Source organism: Alligator mississippiensis, chromosome 1, assembly GCF_030867095.1.
Source record: "Alligator mississippiensis isolate rAllMis1 chromosome 1, rAllMis1, whole genome shotgun sequence".
Lineage (NCBI taxonomy): Eukaryota > Metazoa > Chordata > Crocodylia > Alligatoridae > Alligator > Alligator mississippiensis.
In genome coordinates, this window is record NC_081824.1 from 318128871 (window position 1) to 318152784 (window position 23914).

General features: G+C 42.3%; 1 protein-coding gene and 1 long non-coding RNA gene across 9 annotated transcripts in view; both read right to left on the reverse strand.

Moving 5' to 3' along the window:
* CNKSR2 (connector enhancer of kinase suppressor of Ras 2) overlaps positions 1 to 1581 on the reverse strand; it is a 380784-nt gene extending 379203 nt beyond the window's left edge. For 4 of the 8 annotated variants that reach the window (XM_059720858.1, XM_059720856.1, XM_059720857.1 and 1 more), the window contains exon 1: positions 671 to 1577. In XM_059720858.1, the coding sequence (XP_059576841.1) occupies positions 671 to 734 (64 nt within the window). In that variant the 5' untranslated portion in view covers positions 735 to 1577. Of the gene's footprint in view, positions 1 to 670 lie in introns of all 8 variants that reach the window. The other 4 variants (XM_059720860.1, XM_059720859.1, XM_006258843.3 and 1 more) reach the window with 3 other exon arrangements.
* Positions 1582 to 3282: 1701 nt separating this feature from the next.
* LOC132247746 (uncharacterized) overlaps positions 3283 to 23914 on the reverse strand; it is a 38336-nt gene continuing 17704 nt past the window's right edge. The window contains exons 2-4 of the long non-coding RNA XR_009459135.1: positions 18640 to 18720; positions 12582 to 12635; positions 3283 to 3523 (exon numbers count right to left, since the gene is read on the reverse strand). This is a non-coding gene — a long non-coding RNA (uncharacterized LOC132247746). The remainder of the gene's footprint in view (positions 3524 to 12581; positions 12636 to 18639; positions 18721 to 23914) is intronic.

The following is a 23914-nucleotide window of genomic DNA, read 5'->3' on the forward strand; positions in this document are numbered from 1 at the left end:
TCAAACCATGTCATCTCTATTAACCAGCGTCCAGCGTGACGTTAAACTTTTATTTTATGACTCATCGCACATTGCGTCTGCCAAGGAACAGCCCAAGCCCCAACCTAAGAGGGCTTTTCCTTCTCAACTGGACCAGCGGAGATATTTAAAACAGAGCCATTTCTGGTTAATAAACCCTGGGGGGGGGTCTTTTTTTATTTGGGGAGGGGGTGTTAATTAATAGTCCAGCCGCTTCCCTCTGAACATAAGGGGAGATGGGTAATGTTAGAAGGCACATGATCAACACTACTTCTGTCCCCATCGCAGCAGCAATGAGCCGTTCAGAGCCCGCTGAGGAGGGCAGACGCAAGGCGAAAACCTCCCGAGCATGCCTGGGAGCCCTGGGGGCAGGTCCCTGGGAGCAGGTGGCGAGGGAAGGCGCGGGGGCCGCGGCCAGCGCTGGGGGAAGCCCGGGGATGCCGAGGCCGCGCCGCCGGCACCTCCGCCCCTGGCCGAGGACAGCCCTGCTCCCCCCGGGGCTGCCCAGAGCCTCCATCCGCGCCCGGCGCGGGCACATCCTCCCTCCCTCCTGGCAGCCGCACCTGCTAAGCGGGATCTAGGGCAGGACCCGGGAAGGGGGGGCTCTCATCCATCCTCCTTCCCCCCCCCCTCGCTCCTGGATCCCGCTCACCTTTCATCCAGTCCACCACCTGGCTCGGGGACCACTTGCTCACGGGCTCCATAATGAGCGCCATGGCCGAGGCGGTGCAGCAGGTCCCCGGGGAGCTGGGGAGGGGGGATCGGGAGCGGGGGTGGAGGGGAGGGCAGCTAGGGACGCTGTCCGCAGGCGGCGGCGGCGGCCGCTTGGCTCCTCCGCGAGGCTTTTCCCCCGGCGAAGATCGCGGCGCTGGGTTCCCCTCTCCCTGCTGCTCGCTGCCTCTAGGCTCGCTCTGCCTCTGCTCGGGATCTCAGTTCATGTTGCTGCCTCGGTTGCTGGGGGAAGGAGGAGGAGGCTGCTGCTGCTGCACGCTCCGACGCCTCCCGCCCCCACTGACCACGAGGAGGCGGCGCGGCGGCGGCTGCAGGCTCCTCCGAACGCTTCGGAAAGCCGCAGGCGCGAAGGTTCGCTTGTGGAACGCTCAGCTCAGCGGCTCCGAACGCCGCGGGCGCGAAGGTTCGGCGCTGGAACGCTCCGTTCTGCGGCGCTCTGCTCCGCGCCGCGCGCGGGACGCCGGCTCTAGCACCCGCTGGGGCGAGCTCCCCTCCTGCAGTCGCCGCGCGCTCGGCTCTGTCTCCCTCTCACACGCGCACGCAGGGCAGAGCTGGAGCCCGGCGGAAATGACGAGGCTCTCCCGCAGCCTGAATCCAGAGCTGGAGTCGAAATGCGATGTGTGGGGGGGTTAAAAAGCCGGCCCCCTCCCCGAGGCGCCTGTTTGCAGCCAGATGCACCAGCAGGAGTCCCCCGCTGCTGCTGATGCCCGGGTTGCCGCGCGCCAGGGGCTCGGGGGCGGCGGTGCGAGCGCGCGCCAGGGGCAGAAGGGGTGCGGGACACCTGTTTCCACGACTTCAACTTGAGAGCACGAGGCGGCCACTGAGTCAGGAGCGAGGCGTGCCCCGTCTCGGGCGCAGGTGGGGAAACACCATCAGAGGCGGGTGATGCACCAGGAGGGGGCGGGGATCGTGCTCCCTTGCTCTTTCTTTTTTTTTTGTTTTTTTTTTTTGCCAGAGCTTTTCCGAGTGCGCCCGGGCTGCAGGCTCCCCGCAGAGCCCCGCTGGGCAGTGCCTGGGGTCGGCAAGTCAGCGTTGCCGGGCCGCAGCGCTAGGGCGGGGGATCTTGACTCAGGCACGTTGCACATGTAATAGACCTGCTGCGCCTGGAGTGGAGGCAAGGGCTGAATGCAGACACTGGGCCCTCCCTGCCACCCTGACTCAGGACCTGGCAGCCGTAGGTCTTCTATGAGAACCACAGATGGAGCTGCCTAGCCAGCTTCCCATGAGGGAGGCTCATTTCCTCACAATAAGCAAGGGATTCCCTCTCCCGGCTAGGTTTCATGGCTGCCTCCTTGGTGTCTGCTTAAAGCTGGTGTCAGGAGGCCTGTCCTCTGCAGCAAGGAAGAGCAGTCTCATTCCCTTAGCAATTTTTCACAGCTTGGAAGGGAGAACCAAGTCATAATCCTTCTTAATCTCCTTTTCTCCAACCTAGATGTGGCTCCACCTTTCAGGGTGCAGACAGAAGTGACAAGTTTTGCCTGCTCTGGCCATAGAAAGCGGTTTATAGCCATGACTAAAACACAAGTGCATGGCTGCAGACCGCTTCGAAAATGGCCTGCTGGGCAAAAATCTGAACCCTCGTTGCATGAGAATTCAGATAAAGACATTTCAAAACAAAGCATCTTCCGTAACTTCTGTCTACACTGTCTCCCAGCCTCACTCGGTTTTTAGAAAGGGAGGGGAGAGAGTTTAGTTTAGGATTTTCTCAGCCCCCACTGGGAGGTAGGATGGGAATATTGGAGCCCACCTCCTCCCACCCCCCAAGTGGGAAGGGGGCTTCAATTCACCTACCCCACTTGCCAGTGCCAGCTGGGGAACACCTAGAAGCTCCCTCTGCTCCCTTTCCCCACTCCCATTCTGAAAACAGGGACAGGCTAGGGGGGAGAAGAGGCTGTTGCTACGGGAAATCCTGAAGGCTCCCAGCCAACAGCTAGATTCCCCTCCCCCAACAGTGAACTTCTATTTGGTCTGGGGGATTGTTGCAATTCAGAGCACTTCCTGCAAAGCCTTCTCAGTTACAACACAGAGCTGCACTTCTGTCTGCACCTTCAAACATTAAACAGAGTATCAGGCCAAAAGCATCACTCAGCAGGGGCCCCTTTGACCCAATCCCCAAGATCTGGCCTAGCCCTCCTTACCCTCACAATACTTGGGGCATAATACTGGAGCAGCAAGAAGTGTTTTCTGGACTGTCACTATTCCCTTTTGGGCAGGCTGAGGAAATCCCCCATTTCCTCACTACTTATTTCCAAGTGCACTTGGGTCCATCCAGCAGAAGGAAGGGCTCAGTTTCCACCCAACTGTGTAGAGGGCTCTGTAGGAACCAAACACCCACAATGGAAACCAAAGGTGGGATGACAGCAGCAAGCCTACCCATACCATAAAGACAGCAGCAACCCTTTGCCCCCACACTGCCAAGCCCTCTTCAGTACCTACAGACCTTCTCCCCTCTGCCCATTTCCCTCAATGCAAGAACCCCTGCTCCAAGCAGATGAAAGTAGCAGCCGTCCCAACCATTCATATGCCCAGAAGTGAAATGACAACTTTTATTCTTTCCAATGAAGTCACCCACACTGCCATTAACATTTAGAAGGGAGAGCAGTAATGTGTCCCTGAGGGAGGTAGCAGTAGGTGGGATAGCAGGGTACATGTTTTCCATGCAGAGGTCTCTTTCACATGTAGAGAGAAGGATGGCAGCAGGGTCTTCCTTTGCTAGGAGCTCTCCGCCCTCTACAAAGAAAAGAGCTGGGAACAGAGCAGAGATCCTTGTCTCCTAGGGATTTGAGAGGAGCCATCTGTAACAACCGCTATCCCACTTTCAAGCTTTTCTTTCCAATTATCTATGTCAACAAAACCACCACTAGCATTATTTGGCTTGGGGAACATTTCTAGAGCATCACAATCCAGCCCACTGCCAATTCAGTTTTCTTCAAGTTTTACCAACAGTCATTGGAACCTGTAGTATTCTTGACTTTCGGTCCCTTTTCAAATGTGATTGATTTTAGTCATTTTCCTTTATGAAAGGATTAGAAGGGATGCAAATTCTTACACAATTACAGTTTCCATATTATAGAACTCTGTGGAACACTGGTATTCTGAAAGGCTTAGAAATGGATAGCCAATTTCAGTCCAGACTGAAATATAGCTTGTAATTTATACTATTAACGTATAATTATTTTTATCATTGGTGAAGAAAGTAGAAGCCATTTATAAATTTATGTAAGAAGAGCTCAGTTTAAAAAACCCACACATACAAGTCAAACATTGCATTTTTTGTACTTTTCTTCCTAAAATTTCTAGACATTTCAGAGGGCTTCTGATGAAAGTTGTAAACCAGGCACACTACTCAACAAAGACAAATTACACCCATGTTAAGTTCTATGCTAAATAGTCAGAGCAGACTATGGTCACCTTTATTGTTTTTTTATCTGTCATAGTTATCATAAAACTATTGTACTGAGTCCAGCTGTCTCACTCAAAGAAGCAGACATACTGAAATCAAGAGATCCATGTGCATGAATAAGAGGAGAAGGATTTGGAGAAGAAGGATTTGGCCCGTTATGGGTGATCATTTGGACTTTTTACATGTGCTCCAGGGTTGGGGGAGGGGGTACTTTAATTAGAGAAGCTCCCGGGAGCCACTTTAATTAAAGTACTCACAGCGTCTGGTGTATTCAGTGTCCCATGCTTCAAAATGGCGGTGGAAGCGCTTTAAAGCTTGTTTTATGAGGTTTAGTTAAAGCACTCCCGCCACCATTTTGAATCATGGAAACTCTGAATACATGTGATGCTGAGACTTCTGGACTGTGCTAATTAGCATGCTCCAGCAGATTTGATTAATTAATTAATGGCAGCCCTGTCTCCCTTTGCTAGGAGCTCTCCACTCTCTTCAAAGAGTTGGCAACAGTAGCAGTTCTTGCCTCCTAGAGATCCAAGAGAACAACCGCTATCCCACTTTCAAGCTTTTCTTTGCAATTGTCTATATTGACAAAATCACCATTAGACATGCTCCCCCAACTGAAGAATGTTAAGTGTCACAATCCAGCTCATTGGCAATTCAGTTTGTGCACCGTTGCCGGTAATCGATTAGTCAAGTCTATTCTGATGCATTCTAATTAGAACGTGTTGGAGCAAGTGTTGGGCATGTGTACAGGTGCCCAATTCAGCTGTATGATTTAACTTGGTAACCTATTGTAACACTGAATTTCACAGCTCCAGTATGTCCTCTGTACAAGGCATTTTTAAAATGTATTGTATATGTATTGCTATCTGATTATTATTGTTTTATTATTGTTCTGTCACTAAATTAAGGAGCCACTTTTTACTGTGACTTTCCTAATCTTAAATATTTAAGTCAAACCACTTTAGATGTTTTTCTGTCCCAAGCAATGGTCCTTATCCTTGTTCAGAATCCAGGATCTATCCATATGCATCAGATTCCATAATCAGGGTTTGTGTAATTTTGGGGGGTGGGTTGTTTTGTAGTAAACCATCTACTACAATTGGTTTGGTTCCTAAAATAATTTTTTAAAATGTTAACAGGCATTTTTAATTGTCTGAATAAATAGTTGTATAATCATCCACTTCTATTAAATAGAATTTCTATTAATAGAGTGTAGATATTAAGAAAGCGTAGATAAAAGTAAAAATCAGCTTCTAAGAAAGAAAAATGAGAAATGTGTTTAATGTTATATTTAAAGTGTGAACTCAGAAGCCAAAGACAGGTCTGTTTAGACTCCAGTGCTGCAAATGCTGATTATTATTCCCTTTACTACCACAAGTTATTTCAATTAAAATATATGCAGATAAGCATAAGTGTTTTCAGGACTGGGACCATAGATTGCAAAGAGTTGAAGAAAGGTCCATCTTTCTACTGTGTGTTCATTATGGTTCCACGCAGCAGGTCCTCTAATCACTACAAGGATATAACAACAACAACAACTGGTGTTGAAATAATTAAATGTGCTCTTTAAGCTTGTTTGATCAATGGCAGTACTCTCAGAGTAAGGTGCTACTCACTGGGTGCATCTACACAAAACGCTTTACTGTGCCTTAGACTATGTAAAGCGTCACTGTCTACATATGCACAGCAATTACTGCACAGTATATTAATTAATCTAATGCACCACTTTTGAGTACCTATAGATACCGGTACTAGAAAAGCAGTGTATTAACTGATGTGCTGTACCACGCATGTAGATGCTGACTAGGCAGCAGGGAGCTACAGGAGGTGGGGAGAGCTATCTTAGCTTGGCAAGATGCTGCCTGCCAGCCATGTGGAGATCAGGTCCAGGTGGATAGCTCCTGGTCTCAACAGGGCTGGAAGGCAGGTGCCCAGAAGCCAGGACAGCTCTCCTAGCCACATGGGGATTGGGCCAGGTTCCGATCTCTACAGGCTAGGGAGCAGCTGCCCAGAAGCTGGGACAGCTCTCCCCCTCCCCCCAAGCTGGGGTCCAGCCTGTTCTCGCTTCAGCTGGGACAGAGCTGCCCACTGAGCTGGGACAGCTCCCCCTGCCCTCCAGAGTTTAGGGCGAAGCTCCCTACCAGCCTGATTCTGGCACCCAGGGGGAGCCCAGGGGACGCTGGCTACTGCAGGAAGGCAGAGCAGGGCAGGAGCAGCCCTGGACTGGGCTCCTCCTGTTGGGCTGAATTTGCTCCCAATGAAGGCACATGTGTAAACATGGGCCAGGGAGTGCTTTAATGAGCCTGGATTTTCTGTGCAGAAAATTCAGGTGCATTAACTGGGTGTGTAGATGGATCCATTGTAAGTAGGGGGCAGCAGACTTAATGCCATGCACAAGTACTGCCAGACTGGCTTGTTTGTCCCCCACAACAAGTAACTTTAACTACTTGCTAAGTTTTATGTGCTTGAGTATTATCCTTCACAGGTATTTTTTTTCTCCCATGTTTCAATGAAGCAATAAAAAACAAAAAAGAAAGCATGGAGCATTAGTATTATTTACATGTGGTCAGACTCAGAAGAGGCTAGGAGTGATGGATTTGCTATGGATTTGCCAGAAGTTTCACAGGGTTTCTGATGTGGTGTGTAAACTGGCCATGACAGTCAACAATGGCATATTAAAATATTGGCATAGATTAAATGAAGGAGCTTTTCTTCTAAGATATTTTTCCCAGGTGCTAGCAATAGAAAGAAGTCCTTTTGAGGAAGGGAATAAAAAAGGATGTAGCTGCCTCAAGGAGCAATTTAACCTAAATCTATGAAGCATACCCATGTTAAAAGTAGTAAAAAAAGGATAAAAGTGAAGCTCACTCGTGTTTTGGTTAGGAGCAAATTCCTAACTTGCCTCCCAAAATATATTTATTGTGCATCTTGAGTTCCTGTGACCCAGAAACCAATTCTACCATCCATATACTGCTTGAACAGTAGCTTGCTGCATAAAGTAGGTAAGTTAGATTCTAATGTCCTTATGTTGGGTAGCACCTTACTGTACAAATGGGACTAATTATGGAATAGGGTGTTGTGTACCATAAGGATACTGAACTCTGGTTCAAAATGATGAAACAAGTAACACTACTTGCGTAGGAAGCTACCAATCAATATCAGTATTGAATAATAAAATCTATTCCTAAGGTGAAAAAGCCAATGATATTGATTTTTTAATTTCTGGCCTAACCTCAGCTCTGCTCTCCATACCTTCCCCTCTCCATTCCTGTTTCTCAGCAATCAATTCATCATCTCTTCCTTCAACCTGCTTTAAACCATAAAACTTTTAAAGTATTAATTTTTGTGATAAGTGTCTTGTTCTTCTAGCACAACTTACATTAAATTAAACAAAGACGGATTTAAACATATTTTTGAAAATTAAACATTTTTCTTTTGATTATGTGAAAACTATTTGATATTATATACTTGTTGGGTAATCAAAAATGCAAATTGTAGTTCCCTAAAAAGATATTTAATAATTTAAACCACTTGGAATTCAATTAAGGCAATTAAGAGACTAGAAATTAGATTAAAGGTGGCTGAAGGGAAAAAAAAAAATCAAGGACTTCAAACACCTTTTATAAAACAAAGACTCAGTTTTAAAATGCTAAGTATTCCCCCAGGAAATTCCTATTATTTTAATTAGGTGTCTTCATTAAAAAAATAAATCTAGTTTATATACAACTTGAGTCTCATTGCATTTCTAAAACAGGGAGGGTTGAGTAAACCTTACTCTGGCACTTGTTTCTTACCCTGTATTATGTGTATGTGGATTATAACTGCATTATGAGATAAAGAGGTTTCCTAGAGCATGTCTGTATTGTCTCTCTGCCTGCACTAAGTGCTGTAGCAAAGTGTAGCACACCCACTCCTCCCCCATCCAGACATTATATAGTCATTAGAACAGCATGCACCAATAAGCATGCCCAGTCAAGGGGGCTTATTGGCATATGACCTGGGCTCTTCTTTATCTATTTCAGGTTATACCACACACAGAGCTGGCATGATGTACTTCACTGCTATGCTCCCTAATGGAATCCTGAACCAGGTCTAGCCTTTAAGATCAGAAGGAAATCATCTCGCCCAACTATTCCTGCAGGTCAAAGTTTCACCCAATAATTTCTGCAGTGGGGTGGAATCGATCTTTCCCATGAGTCTACCTTTGTTTTTCTTTTTGTAAAAAATGCTTTAGTTACTAATCCCTCCCTGTATCAGTGCATCGTAAATTGTTAATGTTGTCATTCCAAAAGAACGAGAATTAATTTAAAGCACTGTCCAATTTGGTATTTTTGCCTATTGTCTATAATATTGAAAACTCATGCTACTATGAAAGGGGATAATTCAACTGCAGGTTTATAGAGATGAATTACAAATTGAACAGCAATTTTGAGGAAGAGAAACTGCTGCTACATGGAGTGGCTGTAAAAGCTGATGGGATCACAAGTCTTGTAGACTTCTCCCTCTTTTTTTTTTTTTGGAGGCAGACTACTGCATCAATGAGAACAAGCATTGAGTCCAGCAAAGAGTTTGCACACAAAGCACTGGTTCAGACATTTTAACATTTTGCAGCATCTTTGAAATTATGGACTTAAACTCACACGATTTGTTCTCTGGATCCAGTGTGAGATGGAAAAATGGGATATGTATGTTGTGGCTAGCCTGACAAATCAGGTGCTCAAAGGGGAGTAGGTTTGCTGCTTCTCAACAGGAGGAAAGAGTTGCAGAAGTGCTTTGTATGTTTGTACGAATCCTAGCAGATTATTTGAAATGTGCCTGGAAGCTTTACCAGGCTGAGCTAACACTATCATTTATGCAGCTAAAGGAATGGGAGTTCCTGCAAGGAGAGATGGTCCTTGAGAGCTGCTAAGTGCTGCCATGGGGAAGAAAGATGTAAGATTGCAGTGTGGAGGCTGTGGGCCTCCATGAAAATGACCCACAAGGATGCACAGGATATAGAGAACTTGTAATTCAGTGAAGATGCTTGCCAAAGGGGAAAAATTCTGCCCAGTCATGAAAGACTTTCCTGTCCTCTAAGATCCTCTAAGGGAAATGTTCAGAGAAGGAATTCTTTTTTTAAATTTATTTATTTGGCGGGGGGGGGAATATGTACATGTGTGTTTATTCATTCATTTACCTACTTTTCTAGAATAAGGCTATGCTAATACTCTAACAATAAATGTAATTTTCAAAACAATACAAAACCTGAGGGAAATATGCTTCTTTGTTAAGACTATTAGAGCAGATTATAAAAGAAAAGCGCTACTAATTATTAACATCAGGCTCACACATATTAGCATCACAAATGTAAAATGGATGCCAGAAACAGTCAGCTCTGGAAATCTCATTTTAAAAATGTCACAGTTTATTCCTGGTTACAAACGCTGTTTTACTACCTTTCAAGTGTTCAGACTGTTTGCCTAAGCATAATGGGTGGTTCCTGTTTAGGTACATGTTTACCGACAAGTTTTTATGGGGTAAAGAATATCAAACATCTGATCATTTTCCAAGCCATTCTGAAAGTAAAACAAAATTCTAGATCTGCTGAAGCATATAACATCTGAAATTGCAGTGTAGTACAAAAGGAGAAGAATAATGATGATATGATAATATACAAAAGGCAAAATTACAATGAAAAGGGACATTTGTCAATATACCACACAATCTGTCTCCCTGGCAATTTCGCACAGAACAAAAAGTATTACATGCCATATTACAAGTATTACTTTCTTCTTTTTGACTGGAAGAGTTGCCATATGTCTTCCAAGTCAACAACCTCCTCTTATACTGTATATAAGATATTGTTTGTTTATATTGTAGGTACCTGTATCTGACATAGATGCTCTACATTCTGGGAAAATCGAAGAGGCTATAAGTCTTCCAGTGTCACAAAGTTACGCATCAGTCCAGGTTGGGGTTTCTTTGGGGTTTTTTTTTTGGTTGTTTTTTTTGGGGGGGGGGGAGGGGGCATTTTTCTTTTTATGGGTTTGTGTATCTGAAATAAGGAACAGTTTGGCTACTAATAAAAAAGAGAATTTAACAGTTTTAGAGAAAGTTGTCAGGTATTGCAAATAAGAGATCTCTCTGATGGAAATATCCTAGAATTTCTCAGTTTGAATGCAATACCAGTAGTTTCACATGTATTTCACTGGATTAGAATGAGCGACACACAGTTTCATATGTATAAAAGATATAGTATTTCAGTGCAATAATTGTATGGTTTGAATCTTCTTGATATTGTTATGATTAAAATCACTTACAAAGTAGCATATGTTTATATAAGCCTTCATAAAGAAAACTTTACTTAAGAAGCTTATGACAAGTCCCTGGCTTTGCAAGCTGATAATGCAGGCAACCCCCCTCCTCCCCGCCTTCCTATCCTTGTTGGTTCCTTTGGGGTTGCAGAATTCCACTGAAATAATATATCTGTATGCAATATCAGACTGAACCCAAATGGATCAACTTGTAAGGTTGGGCCTAAGGCAGACATGAGAAACAAAGAGTAAACAAGGAGTTCTGATTCATGGAAGAGGAGCAATGGGGAATTCTTGGTTAAGAGAGAAAACATTTCTGGAGGCCATGTTTTAAAGAGGGACTGAAGAAATCATCCTGTATGCCTGGATTCCAACTGAGATACTTATAAGGGATGGCACTAAAAGAAGGCATAAGAGCAAGACAAAAAAGTTACAGGAGTAGTAGGGCAAGAGAATCAGAAGAATTAAGGGAAAATACGGAGAATAAGAGCAAGAGAGAGGAAAAATGTATCCAGGTTGGTACGTAACAAGGGTCCTATTGGTGAGAACGGGCAACTTGAAAAATGATTTTGTGAGGAAAAAACAGCAAGTCAAATGACATGGTGAAAGGACAGGAAGAGCAGATACATTTTAGACAGATTGAAGAGAGGAATTGTGGAAGCAGAGAAGGATGCAAGAGAGGACAAGTTTATTGCAAATAAAAGTTTGAGTTGCAAGGCCTGAAATGAGTTCAGAAGTGCAGATAAAAAGGGAAGGGCAGATTTTAACATACCAAAGAGTGACATGACTTAGTAAGGACATGGATATGGGAGAGAGAGTTATACGAGATGAAATCAAAGAAACAATAAAAAAAATCATAATGCACATACAATCCACTAAACACTAACGAAATAAACATTCCTTGAACATTTTCACCAAATTTGGGCACTGCAGAACAGGAAGAAAAGAAAATTAAAAAAAACAGAAACCTTAACAACTGCATGCAATCCAATCATATACTACACAGAAAGCTGCACCATGATACATCTGTTTGTCGCTTCTTTAGAGGCACAAAAATGACAAAGGAAAAATCAGTAGGTCTATTAAAATATGAGTACCTTCTCTACAGGTAATCAATTATATTTTACTGGCTAGCTGTCCTCAATATAGTAAGAGAGATCAGCATCCCACATGGGAAATGGTCATTCTTCTAGACTAGTTCCCAGCAATGAGAAATGCTGCTGTACCCTTGTGAGCAGCAGGCAATTGAAAGCTTGAGAACCTTTATTTGACATTTTGGGATGGGAAGCAAAAAAAAGTCATTTGTTTTAAATAATAATTGTGTAACAAAGCTGCAAACAATAATTTCAGAAGTCCCTTTAACCTCTTAAGTGTAAAGACTTGTTAGTTTCAGTGATGACTGGTGTCACATCTATCTAATCTAATCTATCTAGGAATTGCTTTGTGTTCCTCGTTGTATTTGAGCACTTTACAGAATTAAGTAGGCCTACTCTATAATTAATATTGATCTTTGGCCTTGTCTCCTTTAGTCAGATGGGAAAGGAAGGAAAATACTTATGCATTTTAACTATTAAAGTTATAACTGCAGGAAAACTATGAAAGAAAGAAGTCTTGCATTTTGTGTAGCAGGCATTAAGAGTCATGGTTGTTTTCACTATAACAATGTTGAGGACCTGATTACATTAATGGCAGACAAAGTTCTTTGGGTAAATCTAATATCTTTTTATTAGCCCAACTCAAACAGCTTTTGTACTGATGTATCTACAAAGAGTTAAACTCCTGTTAAGTGTAAATGTTGCATGGATGCAATGCTCACACGACTGCAGTGTAGTCTAGTTACAAAAGAAACTGCCCAAGTGAGAATGGAGTTATGTCAAAGCAGATACTACATTTGGGCTTGCACAATGCCCTTACACTGATGCAGTTATTTTAAGCACAGCATTGTCCTCCTTCCTTGCATACAGCTATTCTGAAAATGGTTCTGTAAGAGGAGATGGCCCGTGAAATAGTCTGGATTCAACTCATTTGAACCCTTGGAAGTTAAAACTACAATCCTGAACTTGATCTAGAATTCAGTGAGTGACTTTGTATAGTGTATGTTGCTTGGTGAGTGGGTTGCTGTAGTTTGAACTAACCTGAGTTTTGTTTTCCTTCTGCTGAGATCATATTATTCACTGCATCAGCCATACCTAGAAAGCACAAATACATTATAACCCACTGTGCGATTGTTCCCAAAGGGATGACCTAAACTACAGTAATGCAATTTCATTCTCAAGAACAGAGTTCTGAGGTCCAGTAGCAACAACTCATAGGCAACATTTTTAACACTTCTGAGAGGAAGATTCACGCAGTTGTGCATTTGCACCTCACTTTGAGGAGCACATGCTCAGCGAGCTCTCAGCCACTGAGCTCCCCACCAACAGCTCTGGTCTTGACTTCCAGTCTCAGCCTTTGGTTGTACCAGTGAGCTCTGTGCTGCATCCCCTTTTCAAAATCCTTTTTTCATATGTCTGTGCCCCATTTCTGGGGTAGGTGGCTCTCCAGTGCGCCCTGCTCACCCATTTCTATTTGCCCATGACAAACCTGGAAATGTAGTGTTTAAGCTGGTTGAAGGGTGCCCCACATAGCTGCTCTTAAGTATGCTGAAGATGGAGAGCTCAAGAACAGCTTTAGTTACCCCTGCATTTTTACCACTGCATTTCCAGGTTTGCCGTGGCAATTCCAAATGGGAGCAGGCCGTGTGAGGTGTGGTCAAGACTGGCCTTCCCCAATGGGGATGAATGTAGACATACAGACTCATTCTTCTGGACTTTTCAGGTTATGTTTGTCCATAGTTCATGCCAAGATGAGATAATAGCTTTTGCTGTCACACCATCCATGATCTAAAATGAACTTTCTTTATTAGACTATATTCAGAAAATTACTCTAAATCATTTTGGATTTTTTTCTATCCAACCAACAGAAAAAGTGACAGTTCGAAAAATAGAAAATCTTGAATAGGTTTCATGCCTGACACATTCTTCTAGACTCTGCAAATTTACCATAACCACCTCCAATAATCACAGGCTATATTCTACACAACATATAAAGGAACATGAATGTATCCAATTTTCCATGACACCTTTCTTATTGTTACCAGCAAGAAATCTTCTGTTTAGGTACCAGAAGTCCTAGAGAAACTAGACTGGCTAATATTAACCTTTGATTTACACAATTATCTTTTACTGAAGGATAAAGTAAAAAAAAAGTGCTGGCCCCAGCCTCCCCCACGCCATCAAGGGCAACATGCCGTGCACCAGAGCGTGCATCCACGGGTGTTTCCCAGGGGCAAGCAGCAGTGGTACGTATTGTGCCACTGCTGTTTGTGCCTGGGAAATGTATGTTCCCACTTGTGGGGACACACCCATTATGAGCAGTCACATGTTAAGGGTCTAATACCATTTCTTTCCTCCACAGCTCTGACTTGCCCCTGAGCAAGGCGTAGAAGAGTCAGGACACCTAGGCTGTATCCCTGCTCAGGAGGGTGGTGGAGGGAGGATTGGGAGAGGTACATCCTGGGAAGCTGGACAACTACACATTGCTTATTTTGGCTGTGTCCAGACAAGCAGGGACATGAGTTCACAGTGGCGCAAATTGCCTCAGTACTTGCCCCTGCACATCCAGCTCATTGTGAGACCAAACTTCCCTTTCCCAGCTCCTCCCAGCTCTTTAGCCAGGGAGAGCTGTAGGCTGGGGCCCCCAGCAGTCTTATGTGGTGGCCTGGTGACATGCTGGAACAGCAAAGGCAGCATGGAGGCCTGGCCTAGCAGCCAGACATTGTTCTGGATGGAGTGGCCTCCATTTGTGCCAGTGCACACTTGTTTTGCATTCACCAAACGCAATGCGTTCTGTTCTGTTTGTTTTTTCACTACTGGGAAATCATGGTAGCAAATTTTGCCTCCACACAGCAAATTTGCAGTGCAATGCAGGTTTTAACATTCACTGCATGCAGTTTGCAATGCCACAAACTGCATGCCCCTACTTGTATGGACACAGCCTTTATCTCCGTGGAGCAGACTGAAGTTCCCCTAACATGAGTTAGGTAGCATGGCCCAGAATTAACCCTGGCCTGACACAGCGTAACTTTGAGACACTCAGGGCATTTTACATGAGTTAATGAGTTCAGCATGTGAATGCTTCATTTTAAGTGCTTTTAGTATGGTCTAAATGTAACACGTAACTTTACCCTAAATGAAGTATTGGATCTAAATCCAAGAGTGAACAAATTTCTTATATACTGATGTTTCTATATTCCTACCATTCATAAATGTCTCTTGTTTTTATGCACTGTTGATCTCCTTGATCAATGCTAAGGGCCTGATTGTGAACTTTTTTCACAGTTGTAGTCACTCTATTAGAACAAATGTTGTTCCAAGTTACATCTTTGTGAATCCAGATGAACCCTACTAACTTCTGTGATATTACTGAAAATACTGAGTTTCTAATGAAGGAATATGGCCTGTTGACTTCACCCTAGTTATCTCATGTAAATTATTACAAGTGAGAGATTCAAAAATCAGGAAACAAATATCACTGATTGTTAATGCCAACTTCCTTGATGTTTATCAGATATGTCACTACTATGCTCATGGGGCATATGTTTTTGAGCATGCCCTGCCTGCTCTCTTCTCTTTTTTCCCCCTCAAGCTCTGATATTGGGCAAAACAGTTTTTTTGGTTTTGTTTTTGTTTTTTTGGGGGGGGAGGGAGGGGGGGAGGGAGGGTGCCTCTTAAGCACACCAGAGAGCAGTCAGGAGTGCCCCTGGAGTGGTTTCACTACTGCATTTCTGGGTTTGGCATGTGCCAGCAAGGGAGCTGATAGGCATGGGGTGCTCAAGATTGGGGAATCTGGCAAGCACTGGAGACATGCTTAAACATACCTTTAGTGACCTTAGCACTGTATCTGCCCTGGAAACTGAAAAGAGTAATGCAGCCTTTAATGTTCTTTGAAATTGTTATACCATTTTTCAATTTTGAAACTTCGTCGTTATGACCTTTTAGTACAGGAAGAGAGATACACTAAAAGGATAAATTGTTCTGCTCTTTTTCTCCAAAAAGTCAATTAATCAGTTCTGTCATAGCACATCATCTCACTTTCTCTCCTTCAACCATGTCAAGTCTTTACAGAGAAACAAACCTACTACTGAAAAAAATGCTAAAATTATTGAAAATACGCTAGTATGACAATAATAACATTCCTTGTTTCTTTTTGGCTTTTTTTTTTTTTTTTTTTTTGCTTTTGCAGTGAGGAAAAAAAGAAAAGATTGCAGTTGGTAAACAACAGGTGATACTTTTTTTTTTTAACCTGCATTAAGCCAGTTCTTTGCCTACATTTTGCACACTCCATCATATTTTATTTATGTAAGGCTGAAACAAAGTTATCATTCACATATATGAAATCTATGTTACTATAATTTAAAATAAAGCAGCTGTTTGGGGGGGGATTTCAAACTATACAGCCAATCCTGTCAAGCTGTAAAAAACTGTAGGTAAACTTTCATCTAACCAAAAGAAGATACAGTATTTCGTAAAATTTAAAGTAGAACGAAATCTTAATCTACTTTTTGCATCTTGCAAAGTCAAAAAAGCAACAGGTTTTTTTTTTACCTTCATTGAGGAAGAATGAATTATCTAAGGTCTAATTTGCATCTGTCAAGGATTTTTCCCCCAGAATTTTGCATCAGCCTATTAATAGAATATTAACAAAGTATATAGTTTTGGTTCAAGTTCTAGAGTGGAGTAGGCAGACCTACTGAATACTCAAAATAAGCCCTTTGTCTGGTTATATTTCTTTCTAATTTACCAGTGAAGGCACCTTTTCTTCCATGGCCAAATTAATCATTATGCACTGAAATCTAGTTCTATTAGCCCGTCATCTTGCATACCAAGATAGAACAGGACAAAAATCAGCATGTTGATTTTTTCATTGGTTTCCAGAAATATATAATCACTCAAGCTCAGTCACTACAAATGCTTATCTCTTCTATTTTACAGTGTACTTTTTAACTGCTAATAGCTCATCAAGTGCTCCACTCTCTCACTCTAGAATATCAAGCCTCTCTAAAATAAGTCAAACTAATTTTCATTATGTAGGTATTTAGAATTATTCTTCAGAATTCATTACCAGGAATCCTGGTTTTCTCAGATTTAAAAAATCCCCAATTTTCGGTTAGAAAAAAAAGTAACCTTGAGGAATAGCCAGCATGGGTTTGTTGCGGGTAGGTCTTGCCTGGCCAATCTCCTCTCCTTCTATGACTGGGTGACATATCACCTTGACAAGGGAGAAGTGATTGACATCATTTATCTCAACTTTAAAAAAGCTTTTGATCTGGTATCCCACGATCGCCTTACGGAAAAACTGGCCAACTGCGGCCTCGGCTACACCACAGTCTGCTGGCTGCGGAACTGGCTTTGAGGTCAGACCCAGAGAGTGGTAGTTGACGGAAGTCAATCATCGTGGTGTGCAGTGACCAGTGGGGTCCCCCAAGGCTCCATCCTTGGGCCTATCCTCTTCAACATCTTCATTAACGATGTGGACATTGGAGTTCGAAGTGGACTGGCCAAGTTCGCTGATGACACCAAATTTTGGGGTAAAGTGTCCACACCCAAAGACAGGATGGTGATTCAGGTGACCTTCACAGGCTCAGAAAATGGGTGGATGTAAACTTGATGGCCTTCAACTCTGAAAAATGCAAGGTAATCCACCTTGGGAAGAAAAACCCGCAGCATGCATATAGGCTACGCTCACTAGCACCACAGCTGAAAGGGACTTGAGGGTCATGATTGACCACAAGATGAATATGAGCCATCAATGTAATGTCGTGGCCGACAAAGCAAGCAAAACTCTGGCTTGCACCCACAGATGCTTCTCCAGCAAACCCCAGGATGTCATCCTCCCGCTGTACTCAGCCTTGGTGAGGCCATAGCTGGAGTACTGCATCCAATTCTGGGCTCCACAGTTTCAAAAGGATGTGGAGAAGCTTGAGAGAGACCAGAGGAGAGCCATGCACATGACCAGAGGGCAGGAAAACAGGACTTATGATGAGAGGCTGAGAGCTATGGGGCTCTTCAGCCTGGAAAAGCACAGGCTCAGGGGGGACCTGCTGGCAGCCTATAAGTATATAAGGGGTGTACATCAGGATCTGGGGGAACATCTGTTCACCAGAGCACCCCATGGGATGACAAGGTCTAATGGTCATAAACTTCTCCAAGACCGTTTCAGGCTGGACATAAGGGAGAACTTCTTTATTGTCTGAGTCCCCAAGGCCTGGAACAGACTGCCTCCAGAGGTGGTGCAAGAACCTACTCTGGACTCCTTTAAGAGGCAATTGGACGTATATCTTGCTGGGATCTTGTGACCCCAGCTGACTTCCTGCCCTTGGGGCAGGGGGCTGGACTCGAAGATCTTCTGAGGTCCCTTCCAGCCCTAATGTCTGTCTATGAATCTATGAACCCCAAATCCACATTTTTTGTGGTTAAAATGAAATTATAAGTGCTGTTTCATTTAAATCACAGAAAAATGTGGATTTGAGGTTACTTTTTTTTTTTTTTTTTTTTTAACTGAAAATTGGGGATTTTTTTTTTCATTAGAAAAAAACCAGGATCCTTGCTCATTATATTTTAAAGTCTGTTCAGAAAATGTTTATAATTGGGGGGGCAGGAGGGGCTCCCCCATTCCTCCACTATCATGGGCCCCATTGAGTAGTAGATAGTTTTATAATCTAACACTCCATGTGAGTGAATATAAGGTGGAAAAAGTGGTTTAGCATTCCTCCAGAGTATGGATCAAATTCCAGAACTGTATCCTCAGACAATCTAACACAGAGTTTAATCATCATAGAGCTACTTGAGTCCGTTTTACTGATCTAGATGGCAGTCCAAGTATGAGTAACATACACATTAGGCAGCCCATAAGAAATGTACAAATATGTAAGTCATCTCCAAAATCCCTGAACATTCACTTTTATCCATTCTCCTGTTCCTTAAAATATGAATAAAACTAAACATAAAGGAAACCAATTGCAAAGTGGCCTTATGTGCAATACCTCACACAATATCTGAATTAGACACATGTCTTAAATACTCTTTTCATCCTTTACTCTCCTCTTCATATACTCTTTTATGGATGCAGAAATTAAGTAAATACAAAGTTCACCTTTTTTTTTTTCTCTTTTATAAGGTCCTGGGAGGGTCTGTAGATATTTTTTCCCCATTCGGAAATTGCATCTGAGATTTTCTACAAAATGTAAACATTGTGTAAGAGACTAAATGTATTAATATGTAAATATGTAGAGGTCAGTTTAAGATTATATAGCAAAATATGTAACCACTCAATACTTTCCCTTAGAAATCCAGTTTTTCTAATCAAATATGTATCTTCAAAGGAATCCTGGAGTCTAGCTACAGACTTATAAAGATGTATTCTAGCAACAGTATCTATGGAGTTTATATTTTTCCATCTGAAGGAAGAAATATTCATCTTATTAGATTTTACAATAAATATAAATGTCCATCCTGTTCCTTTTCAGGTCAATGAAAAGACTGAGCAATATACTAAAAACAAAGCTTTATGAAGACTGAATTTTTATCATCCATTTCTATCATACTCTTCATGCAAAACGTTCAAGGGTATTCTGAAGTCGTTATTGTGCTGCAATCAGAACCAAAATAGAAAAAGGTAATCTGAATTCTCATCCCATTAAAAAGAAAAACAATCTGCAATAGTGAATGATTTAGGGTTGATGTGCTATTTAAAAGCACATTAATGAAGAAGCCAATGGTTATAATAGCTTTGACATAAGTTGTAAATCAAATATTTGTCAGCCTGTTTTGGATATACCTGGTATTATTGCTACGAGCCAGCTTGCTTTTAGTACTATTCTTTTCACCCGCTTTTTTACTACTACATATCCTATTTTTCAAGCAGATAGGACATATTTATCAGAGATTTAAAAAGCAGAAAAGAAACATCAAGAAGCATTAATCCTCATGGAGACTGTTGCATCAGAGATGGTTTCATCAGAATCAGTAACCTCTTTTCACAAAAAAATTGTAAAGGACATGGAACAGAAGAGAGATGTTCTTAAAGTTCTGTAAATGTGACAGATGTGCACGTGGCAGATGTGCAAACGTGGCTTTGATATGTGTGGGTGACCGAGCTCGGGATCCGGGAAAGGGGCCGGCTGGGTTGTAGCCACAAACCCGGCACGTACAGATGGGTGCTTGAGACAGCTGGAGTAGAATTAGGCACAAACGCGTACTGGTTCAAACAAAGATGGCTTTACTTACACTGTCACGAAGTACAGCGTAGGAAGAAAGTTAACTTCAAACTCCAACTTCTGTTACAATCAAACCGAGGAGCTCTTATAAGACGAGATATCTTTAAACCGGGTCTGAACTTGAGCATGCAGGACACGGGGGTATGTTGGGGGGGTCGTCGACCGGGAGTCATCGGCAGGTGATCAGACCGCCAGGTTCCACTCTGAGATGAGCACGGAGTTCTCCAACCTGGGCGGAAACGACTCCAACCCTTTATATGGCTAGCAAGCCAATTGCCAGCCGCCACGTAGGAATAATTTGAAACCGGCCAATTAGAGTATGCACATTTGCATATGAGCGGCAGGAACTTTTCCACGCCGGGGCTCTCCACCATGCCAAGAATTCCCCTGTCTCACCGTGCCTTGTGCTAGAAAGTTCCACTGTACCGAGGCACTCAACTAATCAGTTCTGACAATATGCACTGTTGCTCTCAGTCTTTCTTGTAAAATGAACAGAAAATGTATTTCATGCCTTTGGGCCAAATTAGATGGGGTGTGTATTTGAAGTTAGACTCCTATGCAGTGACTTTTACAGACATTAGAGAACCCAAACTCATGCAACTTTAAGTTTCTCTCATAAAGAGCAAGAGAAGCACGTGAGAAGGTACAGATTAAAGCAGCTCCACCAATCTAACTTATGACTTCTTCTATCCTTGGTGTATATGATACCCTTGCTTAGACTCTTTTTTACGTTAGTAGTGGCAATCAATCATACTAAGGCAGTACTTCCAAAACTGTTGGGTTGCACCCCCACTTCTGAGCTCAAGCCAACTTCCAAATGGTTTGTGACCAACCACTCATTGTCTTGCTTCCAATTTATGCCCATCTGCAGTAACTGAATTTCTGTGGGGGATTCAACCTTACTCTTAAGTACCACAACTACTTATTCGAGAACTCATTTTTAAGGAACAGTCTGAACAGGGACACTCAGAAAAGTTAAAGCTAATCAACATGTGAAATCAATATACATAAGTTAAATAACTTTAAAACCTCTGATATGGAAGTAAAGTGGCTTAGTTTGTAGTAATTTAAAAAGAATTAAGCCACAACAAGCTAAGATCACTTCATTCCCTGTATAAAAGCATCCACATAGCAATTTGATGTGCTATAATGCATGCACATTATCTTTAGTTAATGAATTTTGTCCCAGTGTCAACGTTGCCTGAAAGGTTTGAGTTGGTGTAAATGTCTAACTTATACTATTTGCTGTATTACATTGAATATGGCACTTTATTTGTACATCTTGGTGGATATTATCCTCTTATATAAACTGCTGGTAACTGTAGTTATGCTAAAATAATGTAAATGATCACTTCATAGTTATACATAATTTAATCTTGATTTATTTAAATAAAAATATAGAATTGTTCAAGTAGTGTAGTGGGTTAAAAAAAAAAAAAAAAAAAAAATCAGGATTACCTAGAACATACATGCATAAGATCTTTTTTGACACTTCATTGTACTTCCCTAAAGTACAGTTAGGAAATGCAATCTTGGATTTGAGGCCATGCATTGCATTCCTGCTTTTTACAAGCACTGCTCTTCCATTGCTTTCAGGTGTACTTTATGGATAGAGCCTGGTCCTCAAGGAGGACAAGTAACCTCAGTCTCCCTTAAGATCAGTCATAAAAACTAGTATTACAATACAGTATTCATGTGATTCAATTCATAGTATCTGTGCTTCATTTGTATGCAGTCAAGATAATTCAAGGAAGGTATTGAAGTATGAGAGCTAGCTTTAGGTGTTTTTAATTGCAAGGAGAACAAAAAAGATTAAGTTAAAAGGATAGAGTTGGGAAAACAGGAATGAAATAAAAATAAGAGGAAAAGAAATTTTAAAATGGAAATGAAGGCTAAGGAGTCATTTACCTAATTTCGGCCTGCTAATGAATGGGTATTTGATAACATCACATGAGAGAAATGCCTCTGTTCAGTCTCACAGAAAGCATGCCACACTGCTGGTGTTTTCTACATTTTAGTTGTATTCTACAGTTTACTAGATGTTCAACTAATGTAATATATGTTTATTAAATTTGCCATATGCTAATACTAATTTGAGACTTTCTTCTCCTTACCATGTCCTGCTATGACCGTACATCTGGCTGGGAGGACAGATAGTGTAGTCTCCTTCAAGGCCAGTGTAATTCATATACAGTAGATTGGGTGTCAAAGGGGGCCGGAGGGAACCTTGTATCTTTCCCCACCCCAAGGAAAAAAATGTGTCATCTCTGTAATTTTCCATCTGGCAGGGAAGCAGCAGTCTTGAGATCACTCCTGAATTCAGTTCCCCAGTCCTGTCTTATTTCCTGAACTCAGAGGTTTAGTATTTTTCTACTCAGTTCGTGCTACTGTTGCAATAAAATGATTTTATATCCTTACAGGGGTTGTTTTTCTTAGTGTTGGGAGTAACCCTATTATTGATCGAGTGCTACAAGATGTACTAAACTATAAACTTGCCAAAAACCTGAGTGCTCCCAGGTTATTAATAAAATATTATTACAGTGACCAATTCTGAGGGAAAGGAAGGTAAGATTCTTAAAATGCAGTTATAATAGTACTGCTGAGAATTATTTCATCCTCGGGGGGGAAGGGGGGGGAGGAAATCAGATTTTGATTTTAAAACAAGAAAATGACCTTCAAGAAAAAAAAAAAAAAAAATCAATTAGACATATTTTTTAATGAAAGACTCCAGAGAGTCAAAAAGCCTTTTTTCTTTTAAAAATTAGCTTATTGGGAAATTTTGGATCATCTACAAATTGTATTTTTATCTTTACATGAATTTGATTTCGCATCTCACTTGAAATTTTGGATTATATAGAAACAAATAGAGAGTGTAAGGCCCCAGGCCCTGAGAGTTGCAGGGCAGAGTTGGGTGGGGTCAGTTAAGCTCAGGGAAGAGCAGCTGAGTCCTACGGGGTGGAAGACCCCAGGCCCTAGTGTAAAGGGCACAGTTGTGGCCCGAGAGAGGGGCGTCGTGGTCTGGTGAGGGGCGAAGTAGGTCCATAGTTGAGCAACCACTCGGTGCCGTTTGGGTGATGGTCAAGGGAGAGGCCCAAAAGACTGTACCAGGACTGACGGAAGGGTGGAAAGCAAAGCTTGGGGCTCTCTTTGAGTAGGATGGAGCGAGTGTGGCCTGGATGGGCAGTAGGCAAGAGACTAGGTGAGAGTCACCAGAGTGCAAGAGGCCCTAGTGAGAGGAGGGTGGTATGTGTATGGCCCCAAAGTGGGCAGTGTGGTAAGGATCTAAATGTGCGCCCAGTTTGGCACAGCCTTGAGCTGGAGTATCATCACACAGTGTGATACCAGCGAGGCTTGGGACACGTGTACTAATGGTAGAAGCATGTACTTATCACCCATGGTCATCTGGGCACACGAAGGGCAACCTCCTGCCTATTTAACATCACAATCATTTATCAACACGGCTTGCCAAGTGAACAAGGCCGACGGGTTTCCCAGAAACAAGGGTAGGGCCGTACTAGTACTGGTATGCACGGTATTTTTGTATAGGAACTGAAATATTACAAAGGGGAGCAGCAAATAATATAAAAGATCATTCTTTGGAGAGATGGAGAATATGTACAAAGCAGATTTTTTCAAAAAAAATAAAAATAAAAATCAGTTATCTATATTTGTTTTTAGATGCTTCAACTATTCTCATAGTTTTGACATGAATTTGGTTCTACATGTGCATAGTTATTTTTGAATGTAGAAGCTTATCCTTCTTAATCATAGCTGCAAATAATGTGTTAATCTTTTTCACTTCTCTTCCTATTCTAATCTGGTCTACGTCACCAGCAGATCTATTGTGCCCATGTGAGCCTCTGTGCTGCACCTGGAAACTCCCAAAGACAATAGTTTAAGCTTAATGTGTACTTCAGTAATGCTTAAATGGACAATGTCCACCATTTTTCTTAGAGCATTTCTTGGAGGACTGAACTGAAAAGGTACTAAAACACAGAACACAAGAGCATGCTATATCTCCTTGCATTGAGAGAAATTCTGGCTTTATTGAAGTCAGTAGCAAAAGTCTCATTAACTTCAGAGACGCTGAGGTTTCAACCTTGGGATTTGTGATACCTTTCTGCCAGGGCTCAATTACTCAAAAAGATTGTT